Below are 22032 nucleotides of genomic sequence, written 5' to 3' on the forward strand. Positions count from 1 at the left end.
GGGAGGTGGCAGTGCTGTGGGTGTTTACCTGGGTGTTTACCTGGCTCTTGACTGTGCAGTTTGCCTCTGGTTCCCCAGGAGGCCAGCCCCTGCCGTCAGTGCCGCCGAAGAATGTAAGTGTGTCAAACCCTTGAGACCTTGTCCGGGAACTTACACAACGTCTCGATGGGGTTGTTTTCTCAATGCTGAGAAGGAAACAAACCCAAGGTCTTGTAGATGTTCTGCAAGTGCTCTGCCACTGAGTCACATCCTGGGTCAATAAGACCTCTTAGTGGTTGTATCAATTACTCAAAGCCAAAGCAAGTCACAAGGACAGCTCCTATCCAAGGGCCCCCCTGTTGAAAAGAATCCAAATGCTCACCACTGTGGGAGAATGAATTACACAGTGTCCCTGTAGCACTAGGTAGGGATAAGACACAGTGATCTCTTGGTGTACATGTTGACAGAGGAAGCTAGAGATCTAAGGTGCTGGGCTGTGTTTTGTGATCACAAACATAGGTGTTATGTGGAGTTCCTGAGTAACCATCTCCCTTATGCTAATGAGGTGATAATTGGAGACTTGGGAGTTGTCAGAGGATCCTGTCATGTTTATAAGAGAACTGGAACTCTTAGCCCACACTTCAGTCTCTGGGGAGGGAAGGATAGACCTCACCTGGAGATGGAGAGCAGTCACCAGGACCAAATGATTTCATCCTTCACCTCTGTGCACTAAAACCCTGAGACCCTATACAAGGAGCTTGGAGTAGCCACGGGGTGCAGGGTATGCTGGTGAGAATGGGGGTGTGTGCCTGGAGAAGGCCAGGAAGCTCCCTACCTCCACCTAACACATCCGAGCAGAGGGATGTGACAAGTAAACGACTTGTCTTCCTTGGCTTCTAGTCACATGCTTTTAGCAACAGCTTCGGTGATCACACAACTAAGCAACGCCCTCCCATGGCCTTGTTCCAGCTGACTCCTTCGCCATGTGCTAACAGTTACCTACGTTGTTCAGAATTTGGAGGCCGCTCTTGTCTGTCTTCAGTGAGCACTGACACACCGATCCCCAGCTTGTTCCTGTGCATGATGTCAGAGAGCCCAAAATTACCCATAAAGCATATTAATGTCACCGTGTTCTCTGAAAAGCCACGACACCTGATGACACATGCTCAGGCCACCCATCATTTTTTTTTCCTTCCCTCAGTTAAGTGTCCCTGCCCCCTATCCTCAGGATTGCAGAGCTGAGGCTTCCGGGTCCTTACTCTTTGCCTCACAAAGACTCTGCTATAAAAACCATTTCCGAAGACTGGCACTCTCTGTGTTGTGCAAATCAGGCCTGGTTTGGTAGCAAACAACTTCTGCCTCACTATACCCGAGTTGTCTCCTTTTAGGATACACTAGGAATCCAGTGAGGAACTGCTCTCTCCTGTATCCTGGAACTGTTCCAGCACATGGCCCAACCAGAGGAGGGGCTTGTGGAATCCTCCGTGTCCAGCCAGTAATGTCAGAATTGAGGCGACAACATGGAGTCTAGGATTAACAGCTGCCTTGGGGAGAGGCATGCGATTCTGTGATTCTGTGGGACTGTGCCCATAACCCCAGGGGTCTGCCAACTTTGGGCAGTTGATCTCAGAAGTGAGCTCAGTCATAAGCCAGTGAGCTGCCTCTTTGGAAATCCTTCCCTTCTAGTCCACTGAGGACCTCAAAGAGCTCCCAGCAGAACAGCTGCCATGGTATAGCAGGCTGGTCAGACCTGGCAGGGCTCAAGCTGACTGAGGTGGACCTGTTGATACCCAGCAGTGGGGATCTGAGTCAACACTTAAAACACAAGAAGGAAGGAAGGAAAGACCCAGGATCAGTGAGTAGCTCCCAGAGGGAAAATCCCACGGCACCTCACAGATAACCTGCTCTGTCCAGGATTCTTCTTATTCTAGGCGTGGTATCAAGGGACTGAGGGAATGACTGAGTGACGTAGGAGAGACACCATGGAAGCCTGGATTCCTCCTTACACCCCATGTCAGCCAAGAGCTGTGCAGATCCCTGTGCTCAGTCCCATGGACTGACACCGCTGGGCACCCAGCTGGTTCCAAGCTTGGGTAAAAGCTGGGGGCCACATTCAACCAAGTAGTGGGATTTGGGGTCCTAGTTAACTGCTTGTGCACATGACAGAGTACAGGGCCTCCCTTCGGAATCCAAGCCAGAGGTCTACTGGTTGCTTAATAATCCCAAGAACTGCCTCAGAGTCAGTCAAGGCCGCTGGCAGGCTTTCCTTGAGGTTTCATTAACCATTTATCAGAGGCGAAAGGGTGGCTCTGTGTAGCACTGCTAGTCACTCTCTGCTCTGCCGTCTGATTTCTTGCCCGGCTCCCCATCTTCCCACGGAGAGCTAAGCTAGAGCTGAATAGGACGCTGTGTCTCTAGCAGCCAGCTCTCCTTGCTTTGGAGTTTTCCCAGGAAAAGACAGGAACCAGAGGCCCTACAGGGGGACAGCCCCCTGACCTTCCAGCCAAGCAGCTCTGATAAGTAGGCAGGCCGCATGCCTGGAGACCCACAGACAAGCCCGGGTGATTCCGACAGAAATCAGTTACCCAATCGTGTCTCTGGGGCTCACAGCCCGCCTCCCGGTGTGTGGCCTCTGACAGACACAGCCATGGCCAACAGGACCGATGCCTCTGTCCCGTTCACCAGCTATGAATATTACCTGGACTACATAGACCTCATTCCTGTGGACGAGAAGAAGCTGAAAGCCAACAAGCGTAAGTCGGAACCCAGGAAGGCGGCCAGGCAGAGGCTGGGGCTGAGCCCTAGGTGAGGCCCTCTTGGCTTTGACCCCTCCCTTATTAGCTCCAGCAGACACACCCGGCAGTGATAATATGGCGGGTGCACACACAGATATAAACGGATCAGGCATGGGACTCAAATTGTTATCTGTTACTTTCAGTAGTAAGGCTGGGTTAACTTGCCATAAAATAAGCCAAATATTCCTTTTTTTTTTAAAAAAAAAAAAAAACACTATTTAGGGGGTGGGTGCCACGGTACATCTGTGAAGGTCAGAAGACAGCTTAGGGAAGTCGTTCTGTTTCTCCAGTACATGAGACCCTGGTATGGAAACCGGCAGGCTTGGGAGCCTCTGAGCCCTCTGAGCCCTCTCGCTAACTCAGCAGGGTGATCTTTTAAGATGAATGCATAAATGTTCTCTCTCTCTCTCTCTCTCTCTCTCTCTCTCTCTCTCTCTCTCTCTCTCTTTCTCACACACACACACACACACACACACACACACACACACAGTGTAGACAGTGATCTCTTTGTTTCTGTCTCTTTGGAAAGGTTCAGCTGGAACTCAATATATATATATATACTCACAACAATCCACCTGCCTCAGTTACTCAGGTTCTGGGACCCCAGGTGTGCATCATCATGGCTAACTAAGGATTTTGTTCATACTCAGCCCCTATCATTCTCCCTGGTCCCCAGCTCCTTTCCCCGGTCCCTCCTTTTCCCAAATAGTTGACCTCCATTTTCACACCCCTTTTCCTCTCACCCTGCGATGCTGGGGATTGAACCTAGAGCCGAGAGCCCCTCTACTTCTCTTTTCAAGGTTCAGTTCTTGATAAGTTGCCTTTGTTTGGGGCTCCAGTAGAACTGGGCGAGTGGGTTTCCTCAAACTGCATAGTTCACTTTTTCTCACTGTCCAAATTTAGATCTGGGAGATACAGTCCTGCCACCTCTAAAATGTTATAAGCCCTGCCAAGTTGCCAACAGATGCTCCATGTTCCTGGTCTCAGAGGACAGCATAACTTAACATCCCTTTGCTCATCTGCTTTTGTTCATCTCTTGGGCAACTCGCACCTTGGAGAATGATCTTCCCTAATCGGTGGAGCTATTTGGTCAAGGTCAAAGGTCAGCCGAGTAACTGAGCCTAAAGGCACAGCCCTGGGTTAGTGCTCTCCACCAGGGAAGCTGCCTGTGCCTACTCCATGGAGTCTTGGTTCTGCGGATAATTCCCTCACACTATCCACACAATGTCTCCATCAGAAAGCGAGTGACATTTCTCAAAGGGATGAAATGCTCTCCATACGGAAGGGAGAAAACTGGTTATATATCAGCTCAAAACAAACCAATGCTAGCGTTTAAGAAAGTAGGCAAAGGCCAGGCAGATCCCCTGGGGATAGCCTTCCAGCACATCCTCTGGGTTCAGCCTTCCAGCACACCGTCTGGGGCAAGGCTCCTGTTTCATTTCCGACATGTACTATTCAAATGCAGGTGTCGGGTTGGGGATTTAGCTCAGTGGTAGAGCGCTTGCCTAGCAAGCACAAGGCCCTGGGTTCGGTCCCCAGCTACGGAAAAAAAAAATGCAGGTGTCCATCCATGCTTCTTTATTTTTTAAAGATTTATTTATTTATTATATGTAAGTACACTGTAACTGTCTTCAGACACACCAGAAAAGGGCATCAGATCCCATTACAGATGGTTGTGAGCCACCATGCGGTTGCTGGGATTTGAACTCAGGACCTCTATAAGAGCAGTCAGTGCCCTTAACCATTGAGCCATCTCTCCAGCCCTCATCCATGCTTCTTAAGGACTCCCCTTGGTCCCAGCACTCTTGGAAGCTCTATGTGGAAACAGTGGGTTTGCTGTGTGTCATCTGATGCAGGGTAGAGAATTGTGCAGTTCAGGGGCAGGTTTTTGTACACATGACTCACAGTGAGGAAGATGTGGAGAAAATGGTGGGGTGGGTGGAAGATGCACCTGCTTGTAAATACTGCAGCAAGTTCTGAACCCGAGGACACATGTCGGTCTGGACAAAATGGAGGTTCGTCTTTATAAAAGCTGTTGTGAAATGAATACCATTCAGATGCAAAGCTGAGAGATCTTCAGATACTGTACATTTGTGTGTGTGTGTGTGTATGTGGAAGATTTCTTACTTGGTCACCACCTGCTCTATAAAGCTGCTCCATTGTTTTGGGTGGGAGGACTCCTGGAGAGTGGGAGGACAGCTTAGAGTCTGAGCTCAGTCTTGCCTGATGGCCTAAGTTCAACTCCTAGGACCCGGGTGGGAGGAGACAGATTCCTCAAGTTGTCTTCTGACCTCCACACACATGCTGGGCTGTGCACACACAATAAATCGATGTTGTACAGACTATATTAGTTTACAAGGTGAAGAAGCGACTTAGTGTTTAAAGCAAAAGGATAAGGAACAGAAGTCGGATACCCTGAGTCCACATAAAAACTGGGTATGGTAGCCCAGATCTGTAATTCCAGAACTCCGACGCAAGATGGGAGGCAGAAATAGGAAAATCTGTGGGTACACATGGGCTAGCTAGCCTCAGGTACACAGGAGCCATGAGACCTTGTATCAGATAAAGATGGCCAGGACCAACACCCACCTGGCCTCCACGTGTGCCCCATGGCATTTGCATACGTCCATCCCCACATATATATCACATACACACATAATATTAATTTGCTTCGGAACCTCCTAGTTTCTTATGAGATTAGTTCTATCTATGTTGCAAAGAATAATGTAACAGTTTTACTCCCAAGTCACCTCCCCTGTCCCAGGAGAAAGGAAATCAGGACTGAGCTGAAGGCTGTGCCTGCTGCAGGTCAAAATGGTGTGATTCTGTCACAGACACTTTACGGGGACATTAGCCTTATAGTTTTCCATGAAGCTCGCATCTGTTCACGGAGTGTGTTAGCACAGTAGAATAGGCAGATGGCTTTCAAAGAGATGGAGGTTTGATTTCATGCCTGTTCCCCTCTGGGGGGCCACACCAAGAAGAAAACCAATCCTATGTTCCAATCTTACAGAGGCAAAGCAAATTATCCTAATAAGATAACTCTCCAGTGACTGGTTAGTGCCCCTGTTCAGAGACCACGAGACAGAGTGATTTCCCTTGAGGGGTACTGGCTTTAATGCTCTGCTATCTACCTCTAGGGTCCATATGTCTCTTCCCCTTTAATTATGGGTTAGGAAGAATCTGTCATCGTCCATATTGACTTCTGCTGCTGCCCTGCCTCTGGCAGCTTCAATGATGCCGTCCACTCACCTGCTGCTCCAAGAGCTGAGGGAAGACAGGCAGAAACACACCATTAATCAATCTCCTCCCAAAACAATAGGGGCTTCAACGAACACAAGACAAAAGGTTAAGTAGAGTTCCTTTCTCCCACGAGGACCAGTCTATTTCAGACTTCACCCATGATGTTGAACGGTCCACCGGGCGCACACCGCCCACATCCTGAAAGCAACAGTTAAAGAGAGACGTCACAATGTTCGTTTTGAAATAAACTTTCTTCGTCAAACGGCCTCTCGGGTGGCCACACTTGAGTGACTCTGTCCCCGGATCCCTGTGATCTGAAGCTGGCTCTGGGTAACGGCGGCACTCACTCTCTGGAACATGTCTGGAGAGAGGCGACCACATGCAAGTGTTCAGGGAGGCTTGTTCTTGGGAGCGAGTTAGAGAAGTGCTCTGAGTCTTTGATCAGTAGATGAAGCCAATGCTAGCAACGTCAACAAAAGCTGGGTTTACTCGCTCTCCCTCAGCCGTGCAGAAGGAAGCACGTTTTCTGAGGAAGGCATACTCTGAGGTGTTTTAACTCCATACTAAAATCACATGTAAAAAACTCAGTCGGTGCCTGAGGTGCTGTTGACAAGAAAAGAGGTGGGGCCTAGTGAGAGGAGGTTAGGTCATTGGTTGTATGCCCTTGAAGAGGATATTGGGGTCCGGGACTCTGTCTTTGTTTTCCCAGGTTACTGTGATGTGAGCAGTTCCATTCTGTCACATACATCTACACCATAGCCCCTAGCCTCACCAGAACACCAGAGTGACACACCAAGCAGCCACGACTGGTCTCTAAAACCATGAGCCAAATACATCATCCCCCCTTTTAAGTGTGTGTCAGGGACTTGGCCACGGCGTGGTGTGGCCAGCTATAAGGGAAGTCCTCTAACACAAAGTGAAGCCATCCATGCTTGCTACAAGTTTTCTTTTAAGCGGCAGGGTCTTGTTTTGTTGGCCAGGCTGGTCCTGGCTCCCAAGCTCCTGCCTCATGCCCCCAAGCAGCTGGGACTACATAGGCAATGCTGTACGGGACTCAGAATCCTTTCTGGTGAATCCTCCACTGGTATTTGATTCTTCACAGTCCACAGTGTGAACTGGGAGAGAGAGGAAGGGCAGAAGAGAGGAGGAAAGGAGGGTGGGAGAGGAAAAGATGGAGAAAAGTGAGCAGGAAGGCAGGGAGAGGAAGCTGGGGTTTCTCCATCAACTTTGGCTTCATCCTCAGCCCAGCCAGGGGCTCTTTGTGAAAGCAAGCCCGAGGGTGTGAGAGCCTTTCAGATGCGGGTGGGGGAGGGGGTGATTTGGGGTTGGGGAGGGTGAGGTTGGGGCTGGGGTTTGGGGGGATGGTTCTTGCTTTTAGAACAAAATGTTCTCTGTGCGTACTCATGAACTTTCAACAGAAAAGGAAGGAACTATTTTTCTTGGCTTTCTTTTTCAAAGGAGCACGATGGGAGTGGATTTAGCATAGAAATTGACTGGTGGCTACCGATGCTCATTTTAGTCTGACAAAATTTAATTTCACTTATCTGTAGGCCATGTGTTCCAGGCAAGAGGTCATCTCATTTCCTGCTCGGTGTCAGGGATAACAGACAGTTCTGAGAAAGGAGGCTCTTGGCTGCTAAGTGCTTGAAGCTGTTTCCTTTGAGTAGCTGGTGGGACTCACTGAGGAACCAGGGACCCCAAAGCTTTCATCATTTTGATGAAGAGGAAAAGAGAGCATTGATGTCTGCAGAAATCAGAAATACCCTCCAGAAGAAAAATCCCAAACTAAATTTTGGGAAAGCATATGCTCACACCCGGAAGTTATGAAATAGGCTCTAACTCTCTGGGAGTGTGTGCATGTGGCAAAGGCATGCTAAGATAGCCAGAGGGATGTTTCCAAAAAGATTCCGTATAAACTGACCATGGTGTGGCTAAGGGGAAGGCTTTTACTGTAGGTATGAGAGAGCAGCCAGAGGCATCTGGAAGAGTCCAGAGCAGAGTGGAAACTGAACATGGCAGACAGACAGACATGGCAGGCAGGCAGGACATAGCAGGCAGACAGGACGTGGCAGGTAGTCTTTGAGAGTGGGGATATAACAAGCGACAGAGAATAGAGGAGACAGTGAGAGAAGCAGAGCAGAGCGGGAACACAGTGGGAAGAGCAGGTTATAAGTAGGAGAAGCTGAGGGTAGAGAAGCCATGAGCTGGAGGGAGGCTATGGAGGGGTGGGTGAGAAGGGCGAGGCTGCTGGGAGGACTTTGAAATGTCTAGTGGGCACTTGGGATACTGAGGGAGGCTGGAGGCCAGCGTGAGCTTTGATGTGCTAATAGGCACCACAGACAGTCCATCTGCCAGAGGTAGGGAAACTCCTTTGCAGGCAGATGAGACTGTTTCCCAAGTTCCTGAGGAGTGCTGGCTGTTCTCTCAGTGCTAGAAACCCTCCCGTACCCCAGCTTGAGCTCATTTCTGGATGTCTGGACTGCCTTTTGCGGGTTGGAGAATTGGAGTTTCCTTTTGGACCTGACATCTTCATCTTTCAGTTTAGGACATCCATTATGACTTCCCACTTCCCAGGAGCCCAGAGATCCTCTCAAATTGCTTCATGCTTCTTAGCTTAGGGACAGAAAAAGATGACACGGGAGCCAGCAATGGATCTTTGTTGTCCTTGCTTCCCTGTTGTGTAAATGCCATAAAGGACTGAGGTATTAAAGGCAGGGGTTGGGGTTGGGGATTTAGCTCAGTGGTAGAGCGCTTACCTAGGAAGCGCAAGGCCCTGGGTTCGGTCCCCAGCTCCGAAAAAAAGAACCAAAAAAAAAAAAAAAAAAAAAAAAAGGCAGGGGCTTGTGTCTTTTTCCAAGTACAGCACCACCACCCCTGTGTGTGTGTGTTTGTGTGTGTGTGTATGTATGTGTGTGTGTGTGTGTGTGTGTGTGTGTGTATGTGTGTACACGTGCCATTGAATGTTGGACGTCCTTCCTCGATCCCTTGCCACCTGATTTTACTAAGACAGGGTAAGTCATTGAACTTGAAGCTCAGCAGTTCATCAGTTGCTGACCGGCCAGTGATCTCTGGGGACCCCCTTGTCTTTACCCCTAGTCCCCAGCAATAGGGTTACAGATGAGCTTTTCCATGCGTGTCTGGGACCTGACCCCGAGTCCTCACACTTGTGCAGAAGGCTCTTTACCGGCCAATTCACCTCCTCTGTCCCAAGTTTGACATTAACTGTTAGGGTCCAAGATCCACTTTTGCAAATCTGCTTCTCTGGGTCATTTTCTTTTCAAATATGGCCAGTGCTATATATCCACAGATCGAAATTACTTGAAAAAAATTAGATATGTACTAAACAGACTCTTCTCTCACCCTCATTCCCTACAGAGCACAGCAGCTGTTTGTATGAATGTTAAACCACCAATGATTTAAAGATGTGGCAGTATGGGGCAGGATACATGGGCATACGGTGTGGGCTTCCATAATGGACGTAAACATCTGAGGATGTCGTTACCCACTCCTCCCTAGTACTCCTAGCCTTGGAATGGCTGGAGATTCCTGAAGGCAGGGATGCTGTTACTTATGCCCAGAGCCCCATTTCCATCTATGTAGATAACTTACACCTCTCTCACAGGGTAATTTGTTTGTATAGTATTCACAAACAGCCTTTTGTTTTGATGTAATGTGAGACCCTTTCTTTTGTGCTAGCCCTCAACATCTGTTCACATTAGTAGAATGCTGCAGTGCGGGGCTCTGTGCTTTGTAAGTACTTGCTGAGCGACTATCTTTCAATAGTCTCTTTCTGTCACACACTGGGGGGTGTCCAGATTCTCCAAGCTTGGACACATTGTTCTGAAGCCACCCTGTTGTTCTCATAGCCATGGATAGTCAACCCCACACCCCCATAATATTTCCCCAGCTACCTGACAAATGATCCTGACCAGGAGCCTGCCAGGTCCTCCACAGGGAAGGAAGAGATTAAGCCTATTTTCTGATTTCCTCCTGACCAGAACCACACATACGGCTATGGTGCTGGCTACAACAGTGCCTGTTGCTTCTCTACCTGAGTTACCTAGCCAGTTCCACTCTATGGTACCAGGGGCCAGCCCACTTCTCCACAGGGGTAAGCTCCTTGACCTCTAACAGGCCCCGTGTAGTTCTTCTAGGTTTTGGGAATGTGGCCCCTGATGCTGTCCCTTCTGGGGCCTGTCACCAAAACTCAGCAAAAGTCTTGTTACAAGAAAAGGAAGTCATAAAGTCACCACTAGGGATTCTTCCTCCAAGCAGCAGTAGCAGCTGGAGAAAAGTCTTTGGGGAGCCCAAGAGAACATCTAGCTTGCTATCAACGGGAAGCTGCTTGCACACTCCCCTTCTTCCCAAGGCTGTTACTGGAAATCTTCCCAATCATAACAGCTAGCAGAGACGCCATGTCCATTGAGTCGCTGGCTCTGTGATGAATCGTCGCCTGACTTCTGGCAGAGGACCATTCTGCTGCCTGGCTAACTCAGCTGATTCTGTTCCTTTCTGCAGACTCCATTGTCATTGCCTTGTGGTTGAGCCTGGCTACTTTTGTGGTGCTCCTCTTCTTCATTCTGCTCTACATGTCCTGGTCAGGCTCCCCACAGGTAAGGTAAGTAGGACAAACTTGGGACAAACACAGATGCTGACCGGTAGTGTTGTAGGGCGCCCAAACGACCTGCACTCATTCGTGCTGACATGAACGAGAAGGCAATGGCTTCACAGTGACAATCAGTACACATAGAAGTGGTTCCACAAGCTTATGTGAGCACAGCCTGTGATGTCTGCACAGAGACCACCTAGGGACCCACTTCTCAGCATGTCCTCATCAGTAAACCATGACTGTCCCTCAGAAACATCCCGCTGAGTGCAAGAAACCAAACAAAACTGTATATTGTCTCCTTCCCTTTATGTGAAATATCTAGGTAGAACAGGCAAAGCCAGAGACAGAGGGAGACTGGTAGTCACCTAGTACCTGGAGGAAGATAGATGAAAGGTAGGAATTGATAATGGGGTCTTCTTGGGAATGTCATTAATTTAAATTAGCATGGTGGCAGATGCATACTGATACGTATATTAAGGAGCCCTGCGTGACATCTTGCGTGTATGGACTTTGTACTAGAAAACTGTTAAAGGAAATTAAAGGTCAAACAACCCCAGGTACCAGTTAAATGCTGTTGATGAGCTCACTAGAAATACAGGACTCGGGGCTAGAGAGATGGCTCAGTGGTTAAGAGCACTGAGTTCAATTCCCAGCAACCACATGGTGGCTCACAACCATCTGTAATGGGATCCAATGCCCTCTTCTGGCATGTCTAAAGACAGCTACAGTGTACTTATAAATAAATAAATAAATAAATAAATAAATAAATAAATAAATAAATAGAAATACAGGACTCTAGCGTAGGTGTCTCTGATCACTTCTCATGGTGGATCTCTGGTGGCTAAATGAGAGGTGGACAGTGAAGTAAGGCTAGTTCACTGTATGGAGCTTCTCTGGTGCTGGGTAATTGACCTTCTATATTATTCCACCCTGTAACTGCTGCCCCAGCTTTTGAAATGCAGAAGCAGGGAGATCTCTGTGAGTCTGAGGTCTAGTCTACATAGAGTTCTAGCCCAGTTAGGGTATGTATGTGTGTATGTATTTGTGTTGGGAGAGTACAGACACACACACACACACACACACACACACACACACACACACACACACACGGCTGAAGAGATTGCTCATCAATTAAGAACACTTGCTATCCTTGAGGACCCAAGTTGGGTTCCCAGAATGTACAGTGGGCAGTTTACAACTGCCTGATATCCAACTCCAGGGAATCTCATATCCCCTTCTGGACTCTTTGGGTGGCATAGACTTACACTGGCACACATAAGCCTGATTTACTTTAGAAATCTAAAATGCAAGCAAAGGCTTCAGAGACACTGTGTGAGGACCCCCACCCCCACCCAGAGATAAGACAGACTTACATAGATCATGGCTTCAGCCCCCAGCAGCTCCCCTCCTGTGGCCTTCAATGTGTTAGCATTGCAACTATACAGAGAATGGTTCTCCAGCTCAGCCTATTGCTGGCCCCTGCTCCCCCTGCTGCCACAGTATCATCCCATTTTGGGACTAAAATCCGAGGCAGGTGCAGGTGGGAAGCAGTGGCCAAGGTTTATCCCAGGCAGCCATGACCACTGTCTAGCACCTCCAGGGCCTGGAAATCCAGAGAAGACAGATTTCTTAGCTGAAGTCCCTTAGTGTGCCATGAAAGGCACTGACTTAGCTATGTGGCCGGGTGCCCGAGGAGAGATGAATAAGCGGCACTGAGGGAAGGACTCAGGGCCTGGCTCCTGACACTTGTGACTCTGGCCCCCTGGCTTCCCCACAGGCTCAGGACAGAGAAGCCCTCTGCCTAAGTGCTATTCTCTAGCCAGCCCCTTTCATGTCTGCTTCTTGTTTGCTTTGTTCACAGGCATAGTCCCCAAGCCTACCAAGTATGTTCATGGACTCACGGCTTCCACCTCCCCCTGTGTCTCCGGAGGGCCTCCCTGCAGACAACAGATGAGCCAGGAAGTAGAGCTGGCATTGACCAATGGTTACAGCAGCAGAGTCCTTCTGCCTCGCCCGCTGGGCCCCTGGCTCTCCCCTAGGACCAGGTTCAGGATGGGTGTCCTAGGGCATCAGCTGACCTCAGGCACAAGCAGTGTGTAGTGGTGAACCTGGAGACAGAACTTCTCAACTGTAGAACTGATGGTGCCCACGAGCAGTCACGCTCAAGCCAACTGGTGAACTCAAACCAACCTGGACGGCTGTGTCTTTTACAATGGCCTTAAATGTAGCAAGAAACTGACTGGGACAAAACCAAGTTTACAAAGTGGACCACCATACACGTTAACAGTCTGGGGCAAGCACGGTGAGGCTGCCCCAGACACAGCTGATTCTGTTGAGCATGCTTAACCTGCTTGCTGCCTTATATTTGCTTTGGGAGGCACAGGAAAATAAAACATGAATTCAGATAGAGAAACCTTTGCTTTCCCTTCTGTTTGAGCACACTTGGTACACATGCTCCCATGAGGATGCCAGGGAAGCCTGCAGACGTCCCATGTGCCCTCCACTGACCCAGCAGTATGCACCCTCCCAGGCCAGCTCACTGAGATCACGGCTGCCCTGCCCCACAGCCTTTCATGACAGGGCCCCAGGAGCTTCTCAGAAGCAGGGCCTGAATCTGAGGGAGCCAGCCAGCCTTCGGCACTGCCCCAGAATGTTGGGTTCTCAAAGCTAGCAAGTAGCTTCCCATTTCAGATGCTGCTTTGTGGGACTGTGGCTCTGAGGGTCTGAAACTAGGTGTCTGGTACCAAAGGCCTGGTTGAAGAGAGACAGCATAAGGCCCTGAAAACCAGCAGGTGCACCTCTTAATAACTGTTGTCTCTTTTCACCAGTTATGCTAGGGCAGCATGTTGGTACTGATGGGAGTGGGGTAATTCCGAAACTCGGATGTAAAATGTCAGGACTTACACGCAGCATCACTTCTGGCACACTTCAGCTCCTCTGGACTGCCTCCATCCAGGGCGGTGGGAAGGTAAGGTATGCAGTGAGTGCACTGCTTACAGAATGACAAGAGAAGCCTCCACATGTCAGTACAGAGGTGATCCGTTTAGTGTCACGGATGTGGACTGTAGGTCTAGAAGGGCAGCCGTGTAACACAAGGGCGTGCGCAGAGGACCATGTACCACTCACTCTCCATGGGGTGAGGGCCAGGCGTGTGCTCACGAGACTTGGGGATGGTAGAGTTAAAGGGAAGATGGAGAGAAGAGAGGCTACTGAGCTCGGATCTGCTCTGCAGTCACTGCCCTGTGAACCGTGTTTTCCTGTGATCTGACCAGACTGTGCCAGGAGAGGGAAGAGGAGGGAGCACGACCAGTGACCCACCCAGACCTAGAGTCAAGAGCAGGGAGGCTGGTGCCATCAGACTGCACGTGAGCTCACCTCACAGGACCGGGAGAGGCTGAGGACTGGAGCTTGTGACAGGCTGTGGAAACTTGCTGGAGTCCGGGTGACCCTTTCCTTTGCTCTCAGAGGCCTAGGCTTCAGGGACACACGCCTGATTATGTCCTTCCAGCGAGCGTCCCTCCGAGTGCTGGTAGGAGGTGCCCATAAAGCAGGACAGTCTCAGGACACTATAGCCAACAGGCAGCTTATCCAACTCAGTGTCCTCAGGCTTCCTGTGTGTTCTCCGCAAATGACAAGGAAGGAGCCTGTCTTTACATAAGCTTGTCCGTGTTACCACGGCGACACACAGATTACATAGAAGTGTAAACAAAACCAAGCCATTACTAGTGCTGCATACACACCACACATTCAATGAGGGACCAGCGGATACAAGTATTTATCTGGAAAATCCACGAAACTTCATACTGGCCTCTACCAGGGGCAACACCTAGTGACTAACGGTGAGCCATAAAAGTTAAAATTCTGAACGGGAATGCAGCTCTCTGCAACAAAAATAGTTTGTAAAGTGAAACGAACTACAAAAGCAACTCACAAAAATAGCTCTTTATTAACAAAACATTATAAAACTCAAAAATCCTCTTTGAAATATAATTAAAAATAGACTGTCTTCCCAAAGTAGCAGTTTATACCTTAGGGACTTTAATACAACCTTCTTAAAACAGCAAACAGGCAATTTACACATGTCATGTACAATTGAAGACATGAGAGTTTTCACATTTCAGTTTAATACCAATCCATGAGCAGCACTTAGCCCCTCTGTCAGGGGCTTCAGGAGAGAGGACGGAGGCCATCTGAGGCCTCCTCAGGCCTTATGGCCTAGCAGTGCCCCAGTCACTAGATCTGACCATAAGGCCAACACCTGGGCTTAACTTGTTGGATAGTTGAATAAAGTCTTCTTAGCTTTTCTTGCTGGAAAATAATTGCATGTATCAGTTTATGTCTCGGAACCAGCTTAAGCCTCCTGAAACCCGCTGGGGCTCCGTTCAGCAGGAGTGAGTCAAGCTCTGGGCTGAGGAGCCCACGTCCCTGCAGAGCACAACCAAGGCCTCTGACTCACCAAGTGCCATGTCCTTTGAAGCTTCACAGACCGTTTGGATGTGAGCAAGGAAGGTGTCTGGCTGCTGGGCCCCCAGCCAGATGTCCTTAATATACAGAGACACCAGGAATGCTGCGGGAGCTGGGAGATTAGACAAAGCCATTAGGACGTGCACTTGCTCAGCTGGAAAGCAAACCACCCACCCACAATGCACCAGGGCTTTGCACAACTGCCAAAACCTGTGTAAGCATAGGTAAGCATATGGATACAAATGGATCTCCACTTTGCAATCCTTTCTGATCATTTTTAAGCTTACTTTCCTCTGATGATTGTATATACACCTTACAAAAAAGTTACTCCAAAAAAAAAAAAAAAAAAAAGTTACTCCAAGTCGCATCCTGGTCTGAGGTCCTACGCCTGGGGCCATCCCTAACTTGGCACCTCAAAGAGCACACTCAGGAAAAGGTGAGGCTTATAGGCAGCTGCCTGAGAAAGTGAGGGCTCCTTCTGCTGTCGGGTGAGGTCACAGTCCAGCCTGCTGGCCTCTCCTTCCGTGTGACAGAGTCCATTCTTCCCCATGACGACATACCTGCCACTCCATCTCAGCCACCAAAGCCAGAGCAGATCACCCATTGGCTCAGTCCTGCATCCAAGCCTCCGGATGCCAGCTGAATGCCAAACACAACTGCCCACGTGGGTGCTCATGCGGGGACCCATGCATGCTCACTGTGGGCACAGCAGTCCCTCTGCTCTGTTGGGTGGAGTGTCCTGTGAGGACCCTAAGGTTCTAAGGTGCCTATCATCATAAACACGGTTGTCATTAAGGAGAAAGACCTCCTCTCGCTTTACACTCACTCTGTCACTCTGTCTTGTGAGGGTCCAGCTAAATGTCAGAGTGCCAAGCTGAACACTTTTCTAGCCCCACCTCTCCCACCCTGCACATGTCTCCAGTTGTGATAAAACAGCCCACTTTACCTCGTTTGGCTTCATCCTTTTCGTTCAGAGAATCAAGGCACAGGGCCTCTGCCACCGAGTGGAAAGGGCTAGGTGTCCGTCCCTGGGCCACCAACAACTGCAGCATGACCATGCTGAACTTGCAGGCCACATCCTGTGCCGGCCCCACCAGGCCCTGGGCATTGCAGTGACGACTGTACAGCTTAAAGATGCCTGTCTTCACAGCACTGTCCCTGAGGAGGTCAGCCACGACCATGGGCTGTGGCAGTATGTGGCTCTTGAGCCAGTCAAGGAGTCTTGTGACTTCTGCCCTGCTGAGGGGACGCTCGGCCAATGACCGAAGCACCCAGCCGGCCACCAAAGAAACAGCGGCATGCGCAGAGCCCAGTGCTTTACTCTTGGGGATTGCCTGGCCCACAGACTCTTGCGTGGGTCCAGGCAAGGGGACAGCTGGCCCCCAGTGGGTCAGTGTGGCTCTCAGGAGGTCCTTGCATTTCTCCAAAGTAGATGCTTCCAGCTGGGGCTCCGCAGTCTCCTCCTCCCGCTCTCTACGCCTCTTCTCTCGGCCCCGTGGGCCTTTGGCACGGGCAGCTCCCAGCGGCCTGTGCTTATCCTTGAGCATTTCTGTGAACACAGGGAAGAGGAGGAAGGCTGGAGGGTGCCACATCCACACAGTCGCTCCTGAGTGAGCGTGGTTGGTCTGGCCCTGAGAGAGCATGACCCTTTGTGTCATGACACAGGAGCCTCACGTGGACCTGGCTTACTCATCTGGCCAGACTGGCTGAGCAGCCCCAGGGAGCCACTGTGCTCACTTGCCCAGCACAGGGACCAAGAACACACTTCCATGTTCAGCTGGGTGCTCTGGGGCCCAGCTTAGGTGCTCGGCACATGTGACAATACTGTGGAAGCGTTCATGTCTGCCAGGCCTCCCCATCCTGTTCTTCTGACTGCAGAGCACAGGACTCGGTGAAGACAAGTCAGGGTAGGCACTCCTCTGTAGTGAGCACCTCCACACTCTATAGGGAGCACCTCCACACTCTATAGGGAGCACCTCCACACTCTATAGGGAGCACCTCCACACTCTATAGTGAGCACCTCCACACTCTATAGTGAGCACCTCCACACTCTATAGGGAGCACCTCCACACTCTATAGGGAGCACCTCCACACTTTATAGGGAGCATCTCCACACTTTATAGGGAGCATCTCCACACTTTATAGGGAGCATCTCCACACTTTATAGGGAGCATCTCCACACTCTCTATAGTGAGCATCTCCACACTCTCTATAGTGAGCACCTCCACACTCTATAGTGAGCACCTCCACACTCTATAGGGAGCACCTCCATGCTCTATAGGGAGCACCTCCATGCTCTATAGGGAGCACCTCCACACTCTCATATTGGGTTTGGACCTTATACATCCCCAAAGCCTTTGTGTCTTTGCTTTGCTCCCAACGCAGCAGTGTTGAAGGGAAAGGTTGTGGAGGGTGGAGAGATTAAAAACATTTATGAAATCATAGCTTAACAGGCATGGAAACTGGGAAGTAGGTCATGGGCAGTGCACCCTTCAAGGGTGTATCTGATCTCAGATTCCCTTTTCTCCTCCCTCTTTCCACTTGCTAGCTGCTGTGACGTGTGCAACTTTGTTCTCCCAGGATCCACACCATCACATTCTACACTGACACAGGCCCGGGTCATTGGGTTAAGCAACCACAGATTGAAACACACAAAGGATAAAACCTTTGATCCAGTAAAATTATCTTCTTAGGAACCTTGTCACAGTGACAAGAAGCTAGCACACATGGGTACTGACTTATCTAAAGGCAAAAAAGGCCCCTAGGCAATGAGGCTGGAATTCTCCCTGGGTCCCCATTTCCATGTCTGTACACTGTCAGCCCTGGAACTGTAGCTAAGGGACAGGCATGTTGGCTGCTCCAGGGGGAGCCAGGCGGCTGGGGCAGCAAGGAGGTTGACTTACTCATTAGGTCCTTGGCTTGGTGCTGCTCAATGATTGCTTTCAGCTCTCCTTGGAGCTTTGTGTCTCTTTCAATGAGGCTCCACTTATGTAAGAGGACCAGGACATCTTTGGTAGAAAGTGTCACCTGGTTCACAGTGAATCGGCCCATGTCCTTGAAGATCTTTATGACAGTGGCCCGATAGCTCAGCACAGACTCAAGTGTCCAGAAAAAGTCCATCAGCTGGGTGGAAGCCAAGGTGGGCCTGTTGGAAGTCAAGGTTATAGACGGAGCAGACACTGACCCTGTCCTGACCAACCCAAGGCAGTCTGGGTCACACAAACTACACTTCTTTTAACAGACAACAAGTGAGGGCTCAGGACACAGGAAAGTGAGGTACTCTGGAGAGACCTAGAATCTGAACTCTGTGCTGGAAGGAGAGAAACCACTTTGGGAAGCTAGGCTCAAGAGGCATGCCAGGTAGGAAGACTGAGGCAGTAACTGGTATTCTTCTACCCTAGGACGCCAATTCCTCTCCAGCTCCGGCAGGCCCGGTTCAGTACCACCTGACAGGCAAAGCCCTAATGATGCTCAGTGGGGGAAAGAGAGCTTTCTGATCTTTTACTATCACTTGCTACAGTACAAGGTTAAACACCAAACTGTCATTTCCAAATGTTGGACAGCAATGTGCCAGAGAACCCCAAAGGAAGAGGTACGGCTGCCCAGCAGAACTTTAAGTTAATTTAGGACAACAGGAAACAAGTTGCTTTTTCTTATCAAAAAAAAAAAAAAAAAAAAAAAAAACAAAAAAACAAAAAAACCTTCAGAGCCTCATTTTTTGAAGTCAAACTTTTACCCTGCTGACACAAGTCAATTCCTGGCATGGAAAATTTAAATACATAGTGTTTTCTCCAATAATGAATCTGAGGAGAAATTAGCTCTCTAGAGGAAACCAAGAGCCTGATTCCAAGATCAGCTGACAGGGCTGAAATGCTTTGACATGTGTATCTCTGGAGGCTGGAGAGGTATGAGGACAGCTTGCAGCACCCTGGCTAAGGCTAAGCTCACAGAATACATGCCTTTCTGTGTCTTCATTTTGTTCAAGCACGGTGAAGTTGAGGTGGTTGCAACCCAGATGTTAAAACTGCCCTAGCACATGCACTGTGGGTTTTAACAGTTGGCTAAGTTTTCAGGGCCTCCCTGAGAACCTTGGAGGCTTAAAGGACAATCAAGATGTTGCTACAGCAGATGTCCTGATGCTGACAAGGCCCTCTGCCGTGATCCATACCACACCTTAGCTCAGGTGACAGAAAGGAGTGAGCAGCAACAACCCCCACAGCCTTGGATTGCACAGTAGGGGATCTCAGGACAGGGGTGGGCTCACCTTAGATGCTTTGTAAGTGCAACGAGGACATACAGGAACTCATTGACCATGTGCAAGGCAAGCGTCTTCTCAGACTCATGGCAGTCAGTCTGGCAAGGTAGCTGGCTTCTCTCCTCCGCTGCTCTGCTGCCCAGGTTGGTGACCCATAGGGTGTGTAGCAAGGAGATCACATTGGAGAGCAACTGAGTCTCTATAAATCTGAAACCAAACATGGCAACACCTAGATCACTGTTGGTGAGACAAGGACCACAAAGAAGACATAACTCTGGTGACAGTCCTGCCCTCAGTAATCCGACCTGCTCATCCCTCACACAGAGCACATCCAGTAAGTAAAGACATGTTGCCTGTTAAGGTTTGCATATGCTTGGCCCAGGGAGTGTCACTATTAGAAGGTGTGGCCTTGTTAGAAGAAGTATGTCACTGTGGGCTTGGAGACCCTCCACCTAGCTGCTTGAGGATGCCAGTCTATTCCTGGCTTCCTTCAGATGAAGATGTAGAACTCTTAGCTCCTCCTGCACCATGACTGCCTGGATGCTGCCATGTTCCCGCCTTAATGATAATGGACTGAACCTCTGAACCTGTAAGCCTGCCCCAATTAAATGTTCTCTTTTATAAGATTTGCCTTAGCAGTAAAACCCTAACTAAGACAGTGCCTGACGTAAAAATGCAGCCTCAAGCCAGGATGAGGCTGCCAGATCACTTTTTTTTTTTTTTTTTTTTGGTTCTTTTTTTTCAGAGCTGGGGACCGAACCCAGGGCCTTGCGCTTCCTAGGTAAGCGCTCTACCACTGAGCTAAATCCCCAACCCCTGCCAGACCACTTTCTAAGCAGAAAACTACCTCAAGCCCCCACAGTACAGTAGGCATAGCATTGTGATTGTGGTAGCAATTTGAGTTATAAACAAATTTATAGTGGACAGGCGACTAGCCAATTATGCCTTCTGAAAAAAATCTGAATAGTCTTGAAGTTGCTGGAAGGCAAGGTTTAAGCTGTTATTTCCTCTTCGATCTTATTCTGTTTTTCTAACAAGATCTTGCACTATAGCCCAGACTGTCCTCCAACGCCCTGAAGTACTCTGGCACAGCCTCCTGAGTGACTATAAGAACCAAGCACTGACTCTGCTAAAGAAATTTTAGGAAGATGCCCTTCTAAATGTCAATGTCCAATGGTGTTTACTTCCAGGTATGAACAGCTAGTTTTTCTATTAGGAGAAAAAGACCGTTTGATTCCTTTGGTTAAAGAGAACGAGCAGCCATGTTCTGCAACACCAGGTTTATGAAATGGCAATGCCACAGACCTCTTGTGACGGGGTCCAGGCACTCTCACAGGCAGAGCCTCGTGGTAATGCTGCTGTGTCAGGAACCGCAGCCTTCTCAGAGACCCAGAGTGATGGAGTCTATCAGGACTGACAAGGAATCGTCTGCTCCAATCCCTCCAGTGCATCGTGTGGAGAATTCATGCAGGTCACTGGGCACTCAACAAGCCGTCTAGAACTAGAGGCTGACCCCAGTGGAGGGTGTGACACGCACGCCACACACAGGAAGGCCAGTGGGGTTCGCCAGTGTGGACGCAGCTTCCGTGTGAGGCAGAGCAGACACTGAATCTCAGGAGGGAATCCAAGAAAAGGCGTCTGGCCATTACCAGAAGCTCGACTGCAAGCTTACAAGAGCATCAGGGAACACCACTGCACAGTCTATCATACTTAATCTTTTAGAGGAATCATGAGCTGACAGCTCATCTAGAAGGTACTTACCTGCTCTCAAGGATGTGTAAAATCCACGTTAAAAGGCTATAGTCACGTATGACTTCATAGGCAGATCTGGGGATGTGGGCGACATTCTGTAGGATTTCCAGAATCCAATTCTGAAAAGCCCAAGAAGTCACTTCTTAGTGAAAAACGAACTTACTTGACCAAAACTGACTTTCCCTCTCACTCTATTTAAACTTTTAATATTTTCTTAGACAGGGAATTACAATGGTCCTAGACTTTCGAGGTCTGGGAGCATTAGCCACAAGGCTCAGTTCCAAAAGAGTGATTTCAAAGATGTATCAGCATGCAAATAACATCCAGCAGTCAAGTCAGGAAGCCCTCACATCTGATAATCCATCAAGGAATTGACCCACAGCAGAGATACACCATGGAAACCACGCAGATCAGATGCATGATGGTCCAGCTAGGACATGGCACAGACCCTAGAATCTCTAGCTATTGTGAGCTACTGGTCATCCATTTTGTCCTGTCCACCCCACCCAGAAGGGAGCCATCAACACAGGACTACCCTTAACTGCTTCCAAGTACCTCAGAATCCGCTACTATGAAAACAAGAAGCCATACTCAAATTCCACTTATTACAAGTAGAATTACTTACTGTTATCCTGGTTATGCCCCTCCACATTTTACATAAACAGAAGCAAGGCTTTGTCAGGCTAAGAATTAAGCCAGACACCTAGGCCTCTTCCCATTTACTTCTTCCAAAAGTCTGTGTATTTAGAAACATAAAAACTAGCTCTCGGTCCTGGGGACAAGGGTAAAGTCACTGGTTTCTGATGAGTGTGTGTGTATGTATGGTGTGTTGTGTGTGTGTATGGTGTGATGTGTGAGAGAATGTGTGTGTGTGTGTATGGTGTGCTGTGTGTGTGTATGTGAGTGTGTGTGTGTGTGTGTGAGTGTGAGTTGAG

General features: G+C 49.2%; 2 protein-coding genes across 5 annotated transcripts in view; one reads left to right on the forward strand and one right to left on the reverse strand.

Moving 5' to 3' along the window:
• Positions 1-1302: 1302 nt before the first annotated feature.
• Positions 1303-13039, forward strand: Mrap (melanocortin 2 receptor accessory protein). Of its 4 annotated transcripts, none has more exons than XM_063270431.1 (3): positions 1303-2784; positions 10536-10630; positions 12488-13039. In XM_063270431.1, the coding sequence occupies exons 1-3, from the start codon at positions 2513-2515 to the stop codon at positions 12724-12726; spliced, it is 606 nt and encodes a 201-aa protein (XP_063126501.1). In that variant the 5' UTR covers positions 1303-2512; the 3' UTR covers positions 12727-13039. The 4 variants fall into 4 exon arrangements, with proteins under 4 accessions (XP_063126501.1, XP_038944142.1, XP_038944143.1 ...); XM_039088214.2 differs by having other exon boundaries at positions 1305-2784; positions 10536-10635; XM_039088215.2 differs by having other exon boundaries at positions 1316-2732.
• Positions 13040-14553: 1514 nt separating this feature from the next.
• The window catches only part of Urb1 (URB1 ribosome biogenesis homolog), a 60766-nt gene continuing 53287 nt past the window's right edge, over positions 14554-22032 (reverse strand). Inside the window, exons 35-39 of the mRNA NM_001191661.1 lie at positions 21107-21216; positions 19355-19552; positions 17994-18235; positions 16037-16639; positions 14554-15202 (exon numbers count right to left, since the gene is read on the reverse strand). Coding sequence (NP_001178590.1) covers positions 15009-15202; positions 16037-16639; positions 17994-18235; positions 19355-19552; positions 21107-21216 — 1347 coding nt within the window. The 3' untranslated portion in view covers positions 14554-15008. The remainder of the gene's footprint in view (positions 15203-16036; positions 16640-17993; positions 18236-19354; positions 19553-21106; positions 21217-22032) is intronic.

Source organism: Rattus norvegicus, chromosome 11 (assembly GCF_036323735.1).
Source record: "Rattus norvegicus strain BN/NHsdMcwi chromosome 11, GRCr8, whole genome shotgun sequence".
NCBI classification, from domain to species: domain Eukaryota; kingdom Metazoa; phylum Chordata; class Mammalia; order Rodentia; family Muridae; genus Rattus; species Rattus norvegicus.

Excerpts from the sequence above, each read along its gene's own strand:
- Mrap (XM_063270431.1), top strand. The coding sequence starts at position 2,513 with ATGCCTGGAGACCCACAGACAAGCCCGGGTGATTCCGACAGAAATCAG. Across the intron at positions 2,785-10,535 it reads AGGCTGGGGCTGAGCCCTAG|ACTCCATTGTCATTGCCTTG; the intron begins GTGAGGCCCTCT and ends TCCTTTCTGCAG. Across the intron at positions 10,631-12,487 it reads CCTGGTCAGGCTCCCCACAG|GCATAGTCCCCAAGCCTACC; the intron begins GTAAGGTAAGTA and ends CTTTGTTCACAG.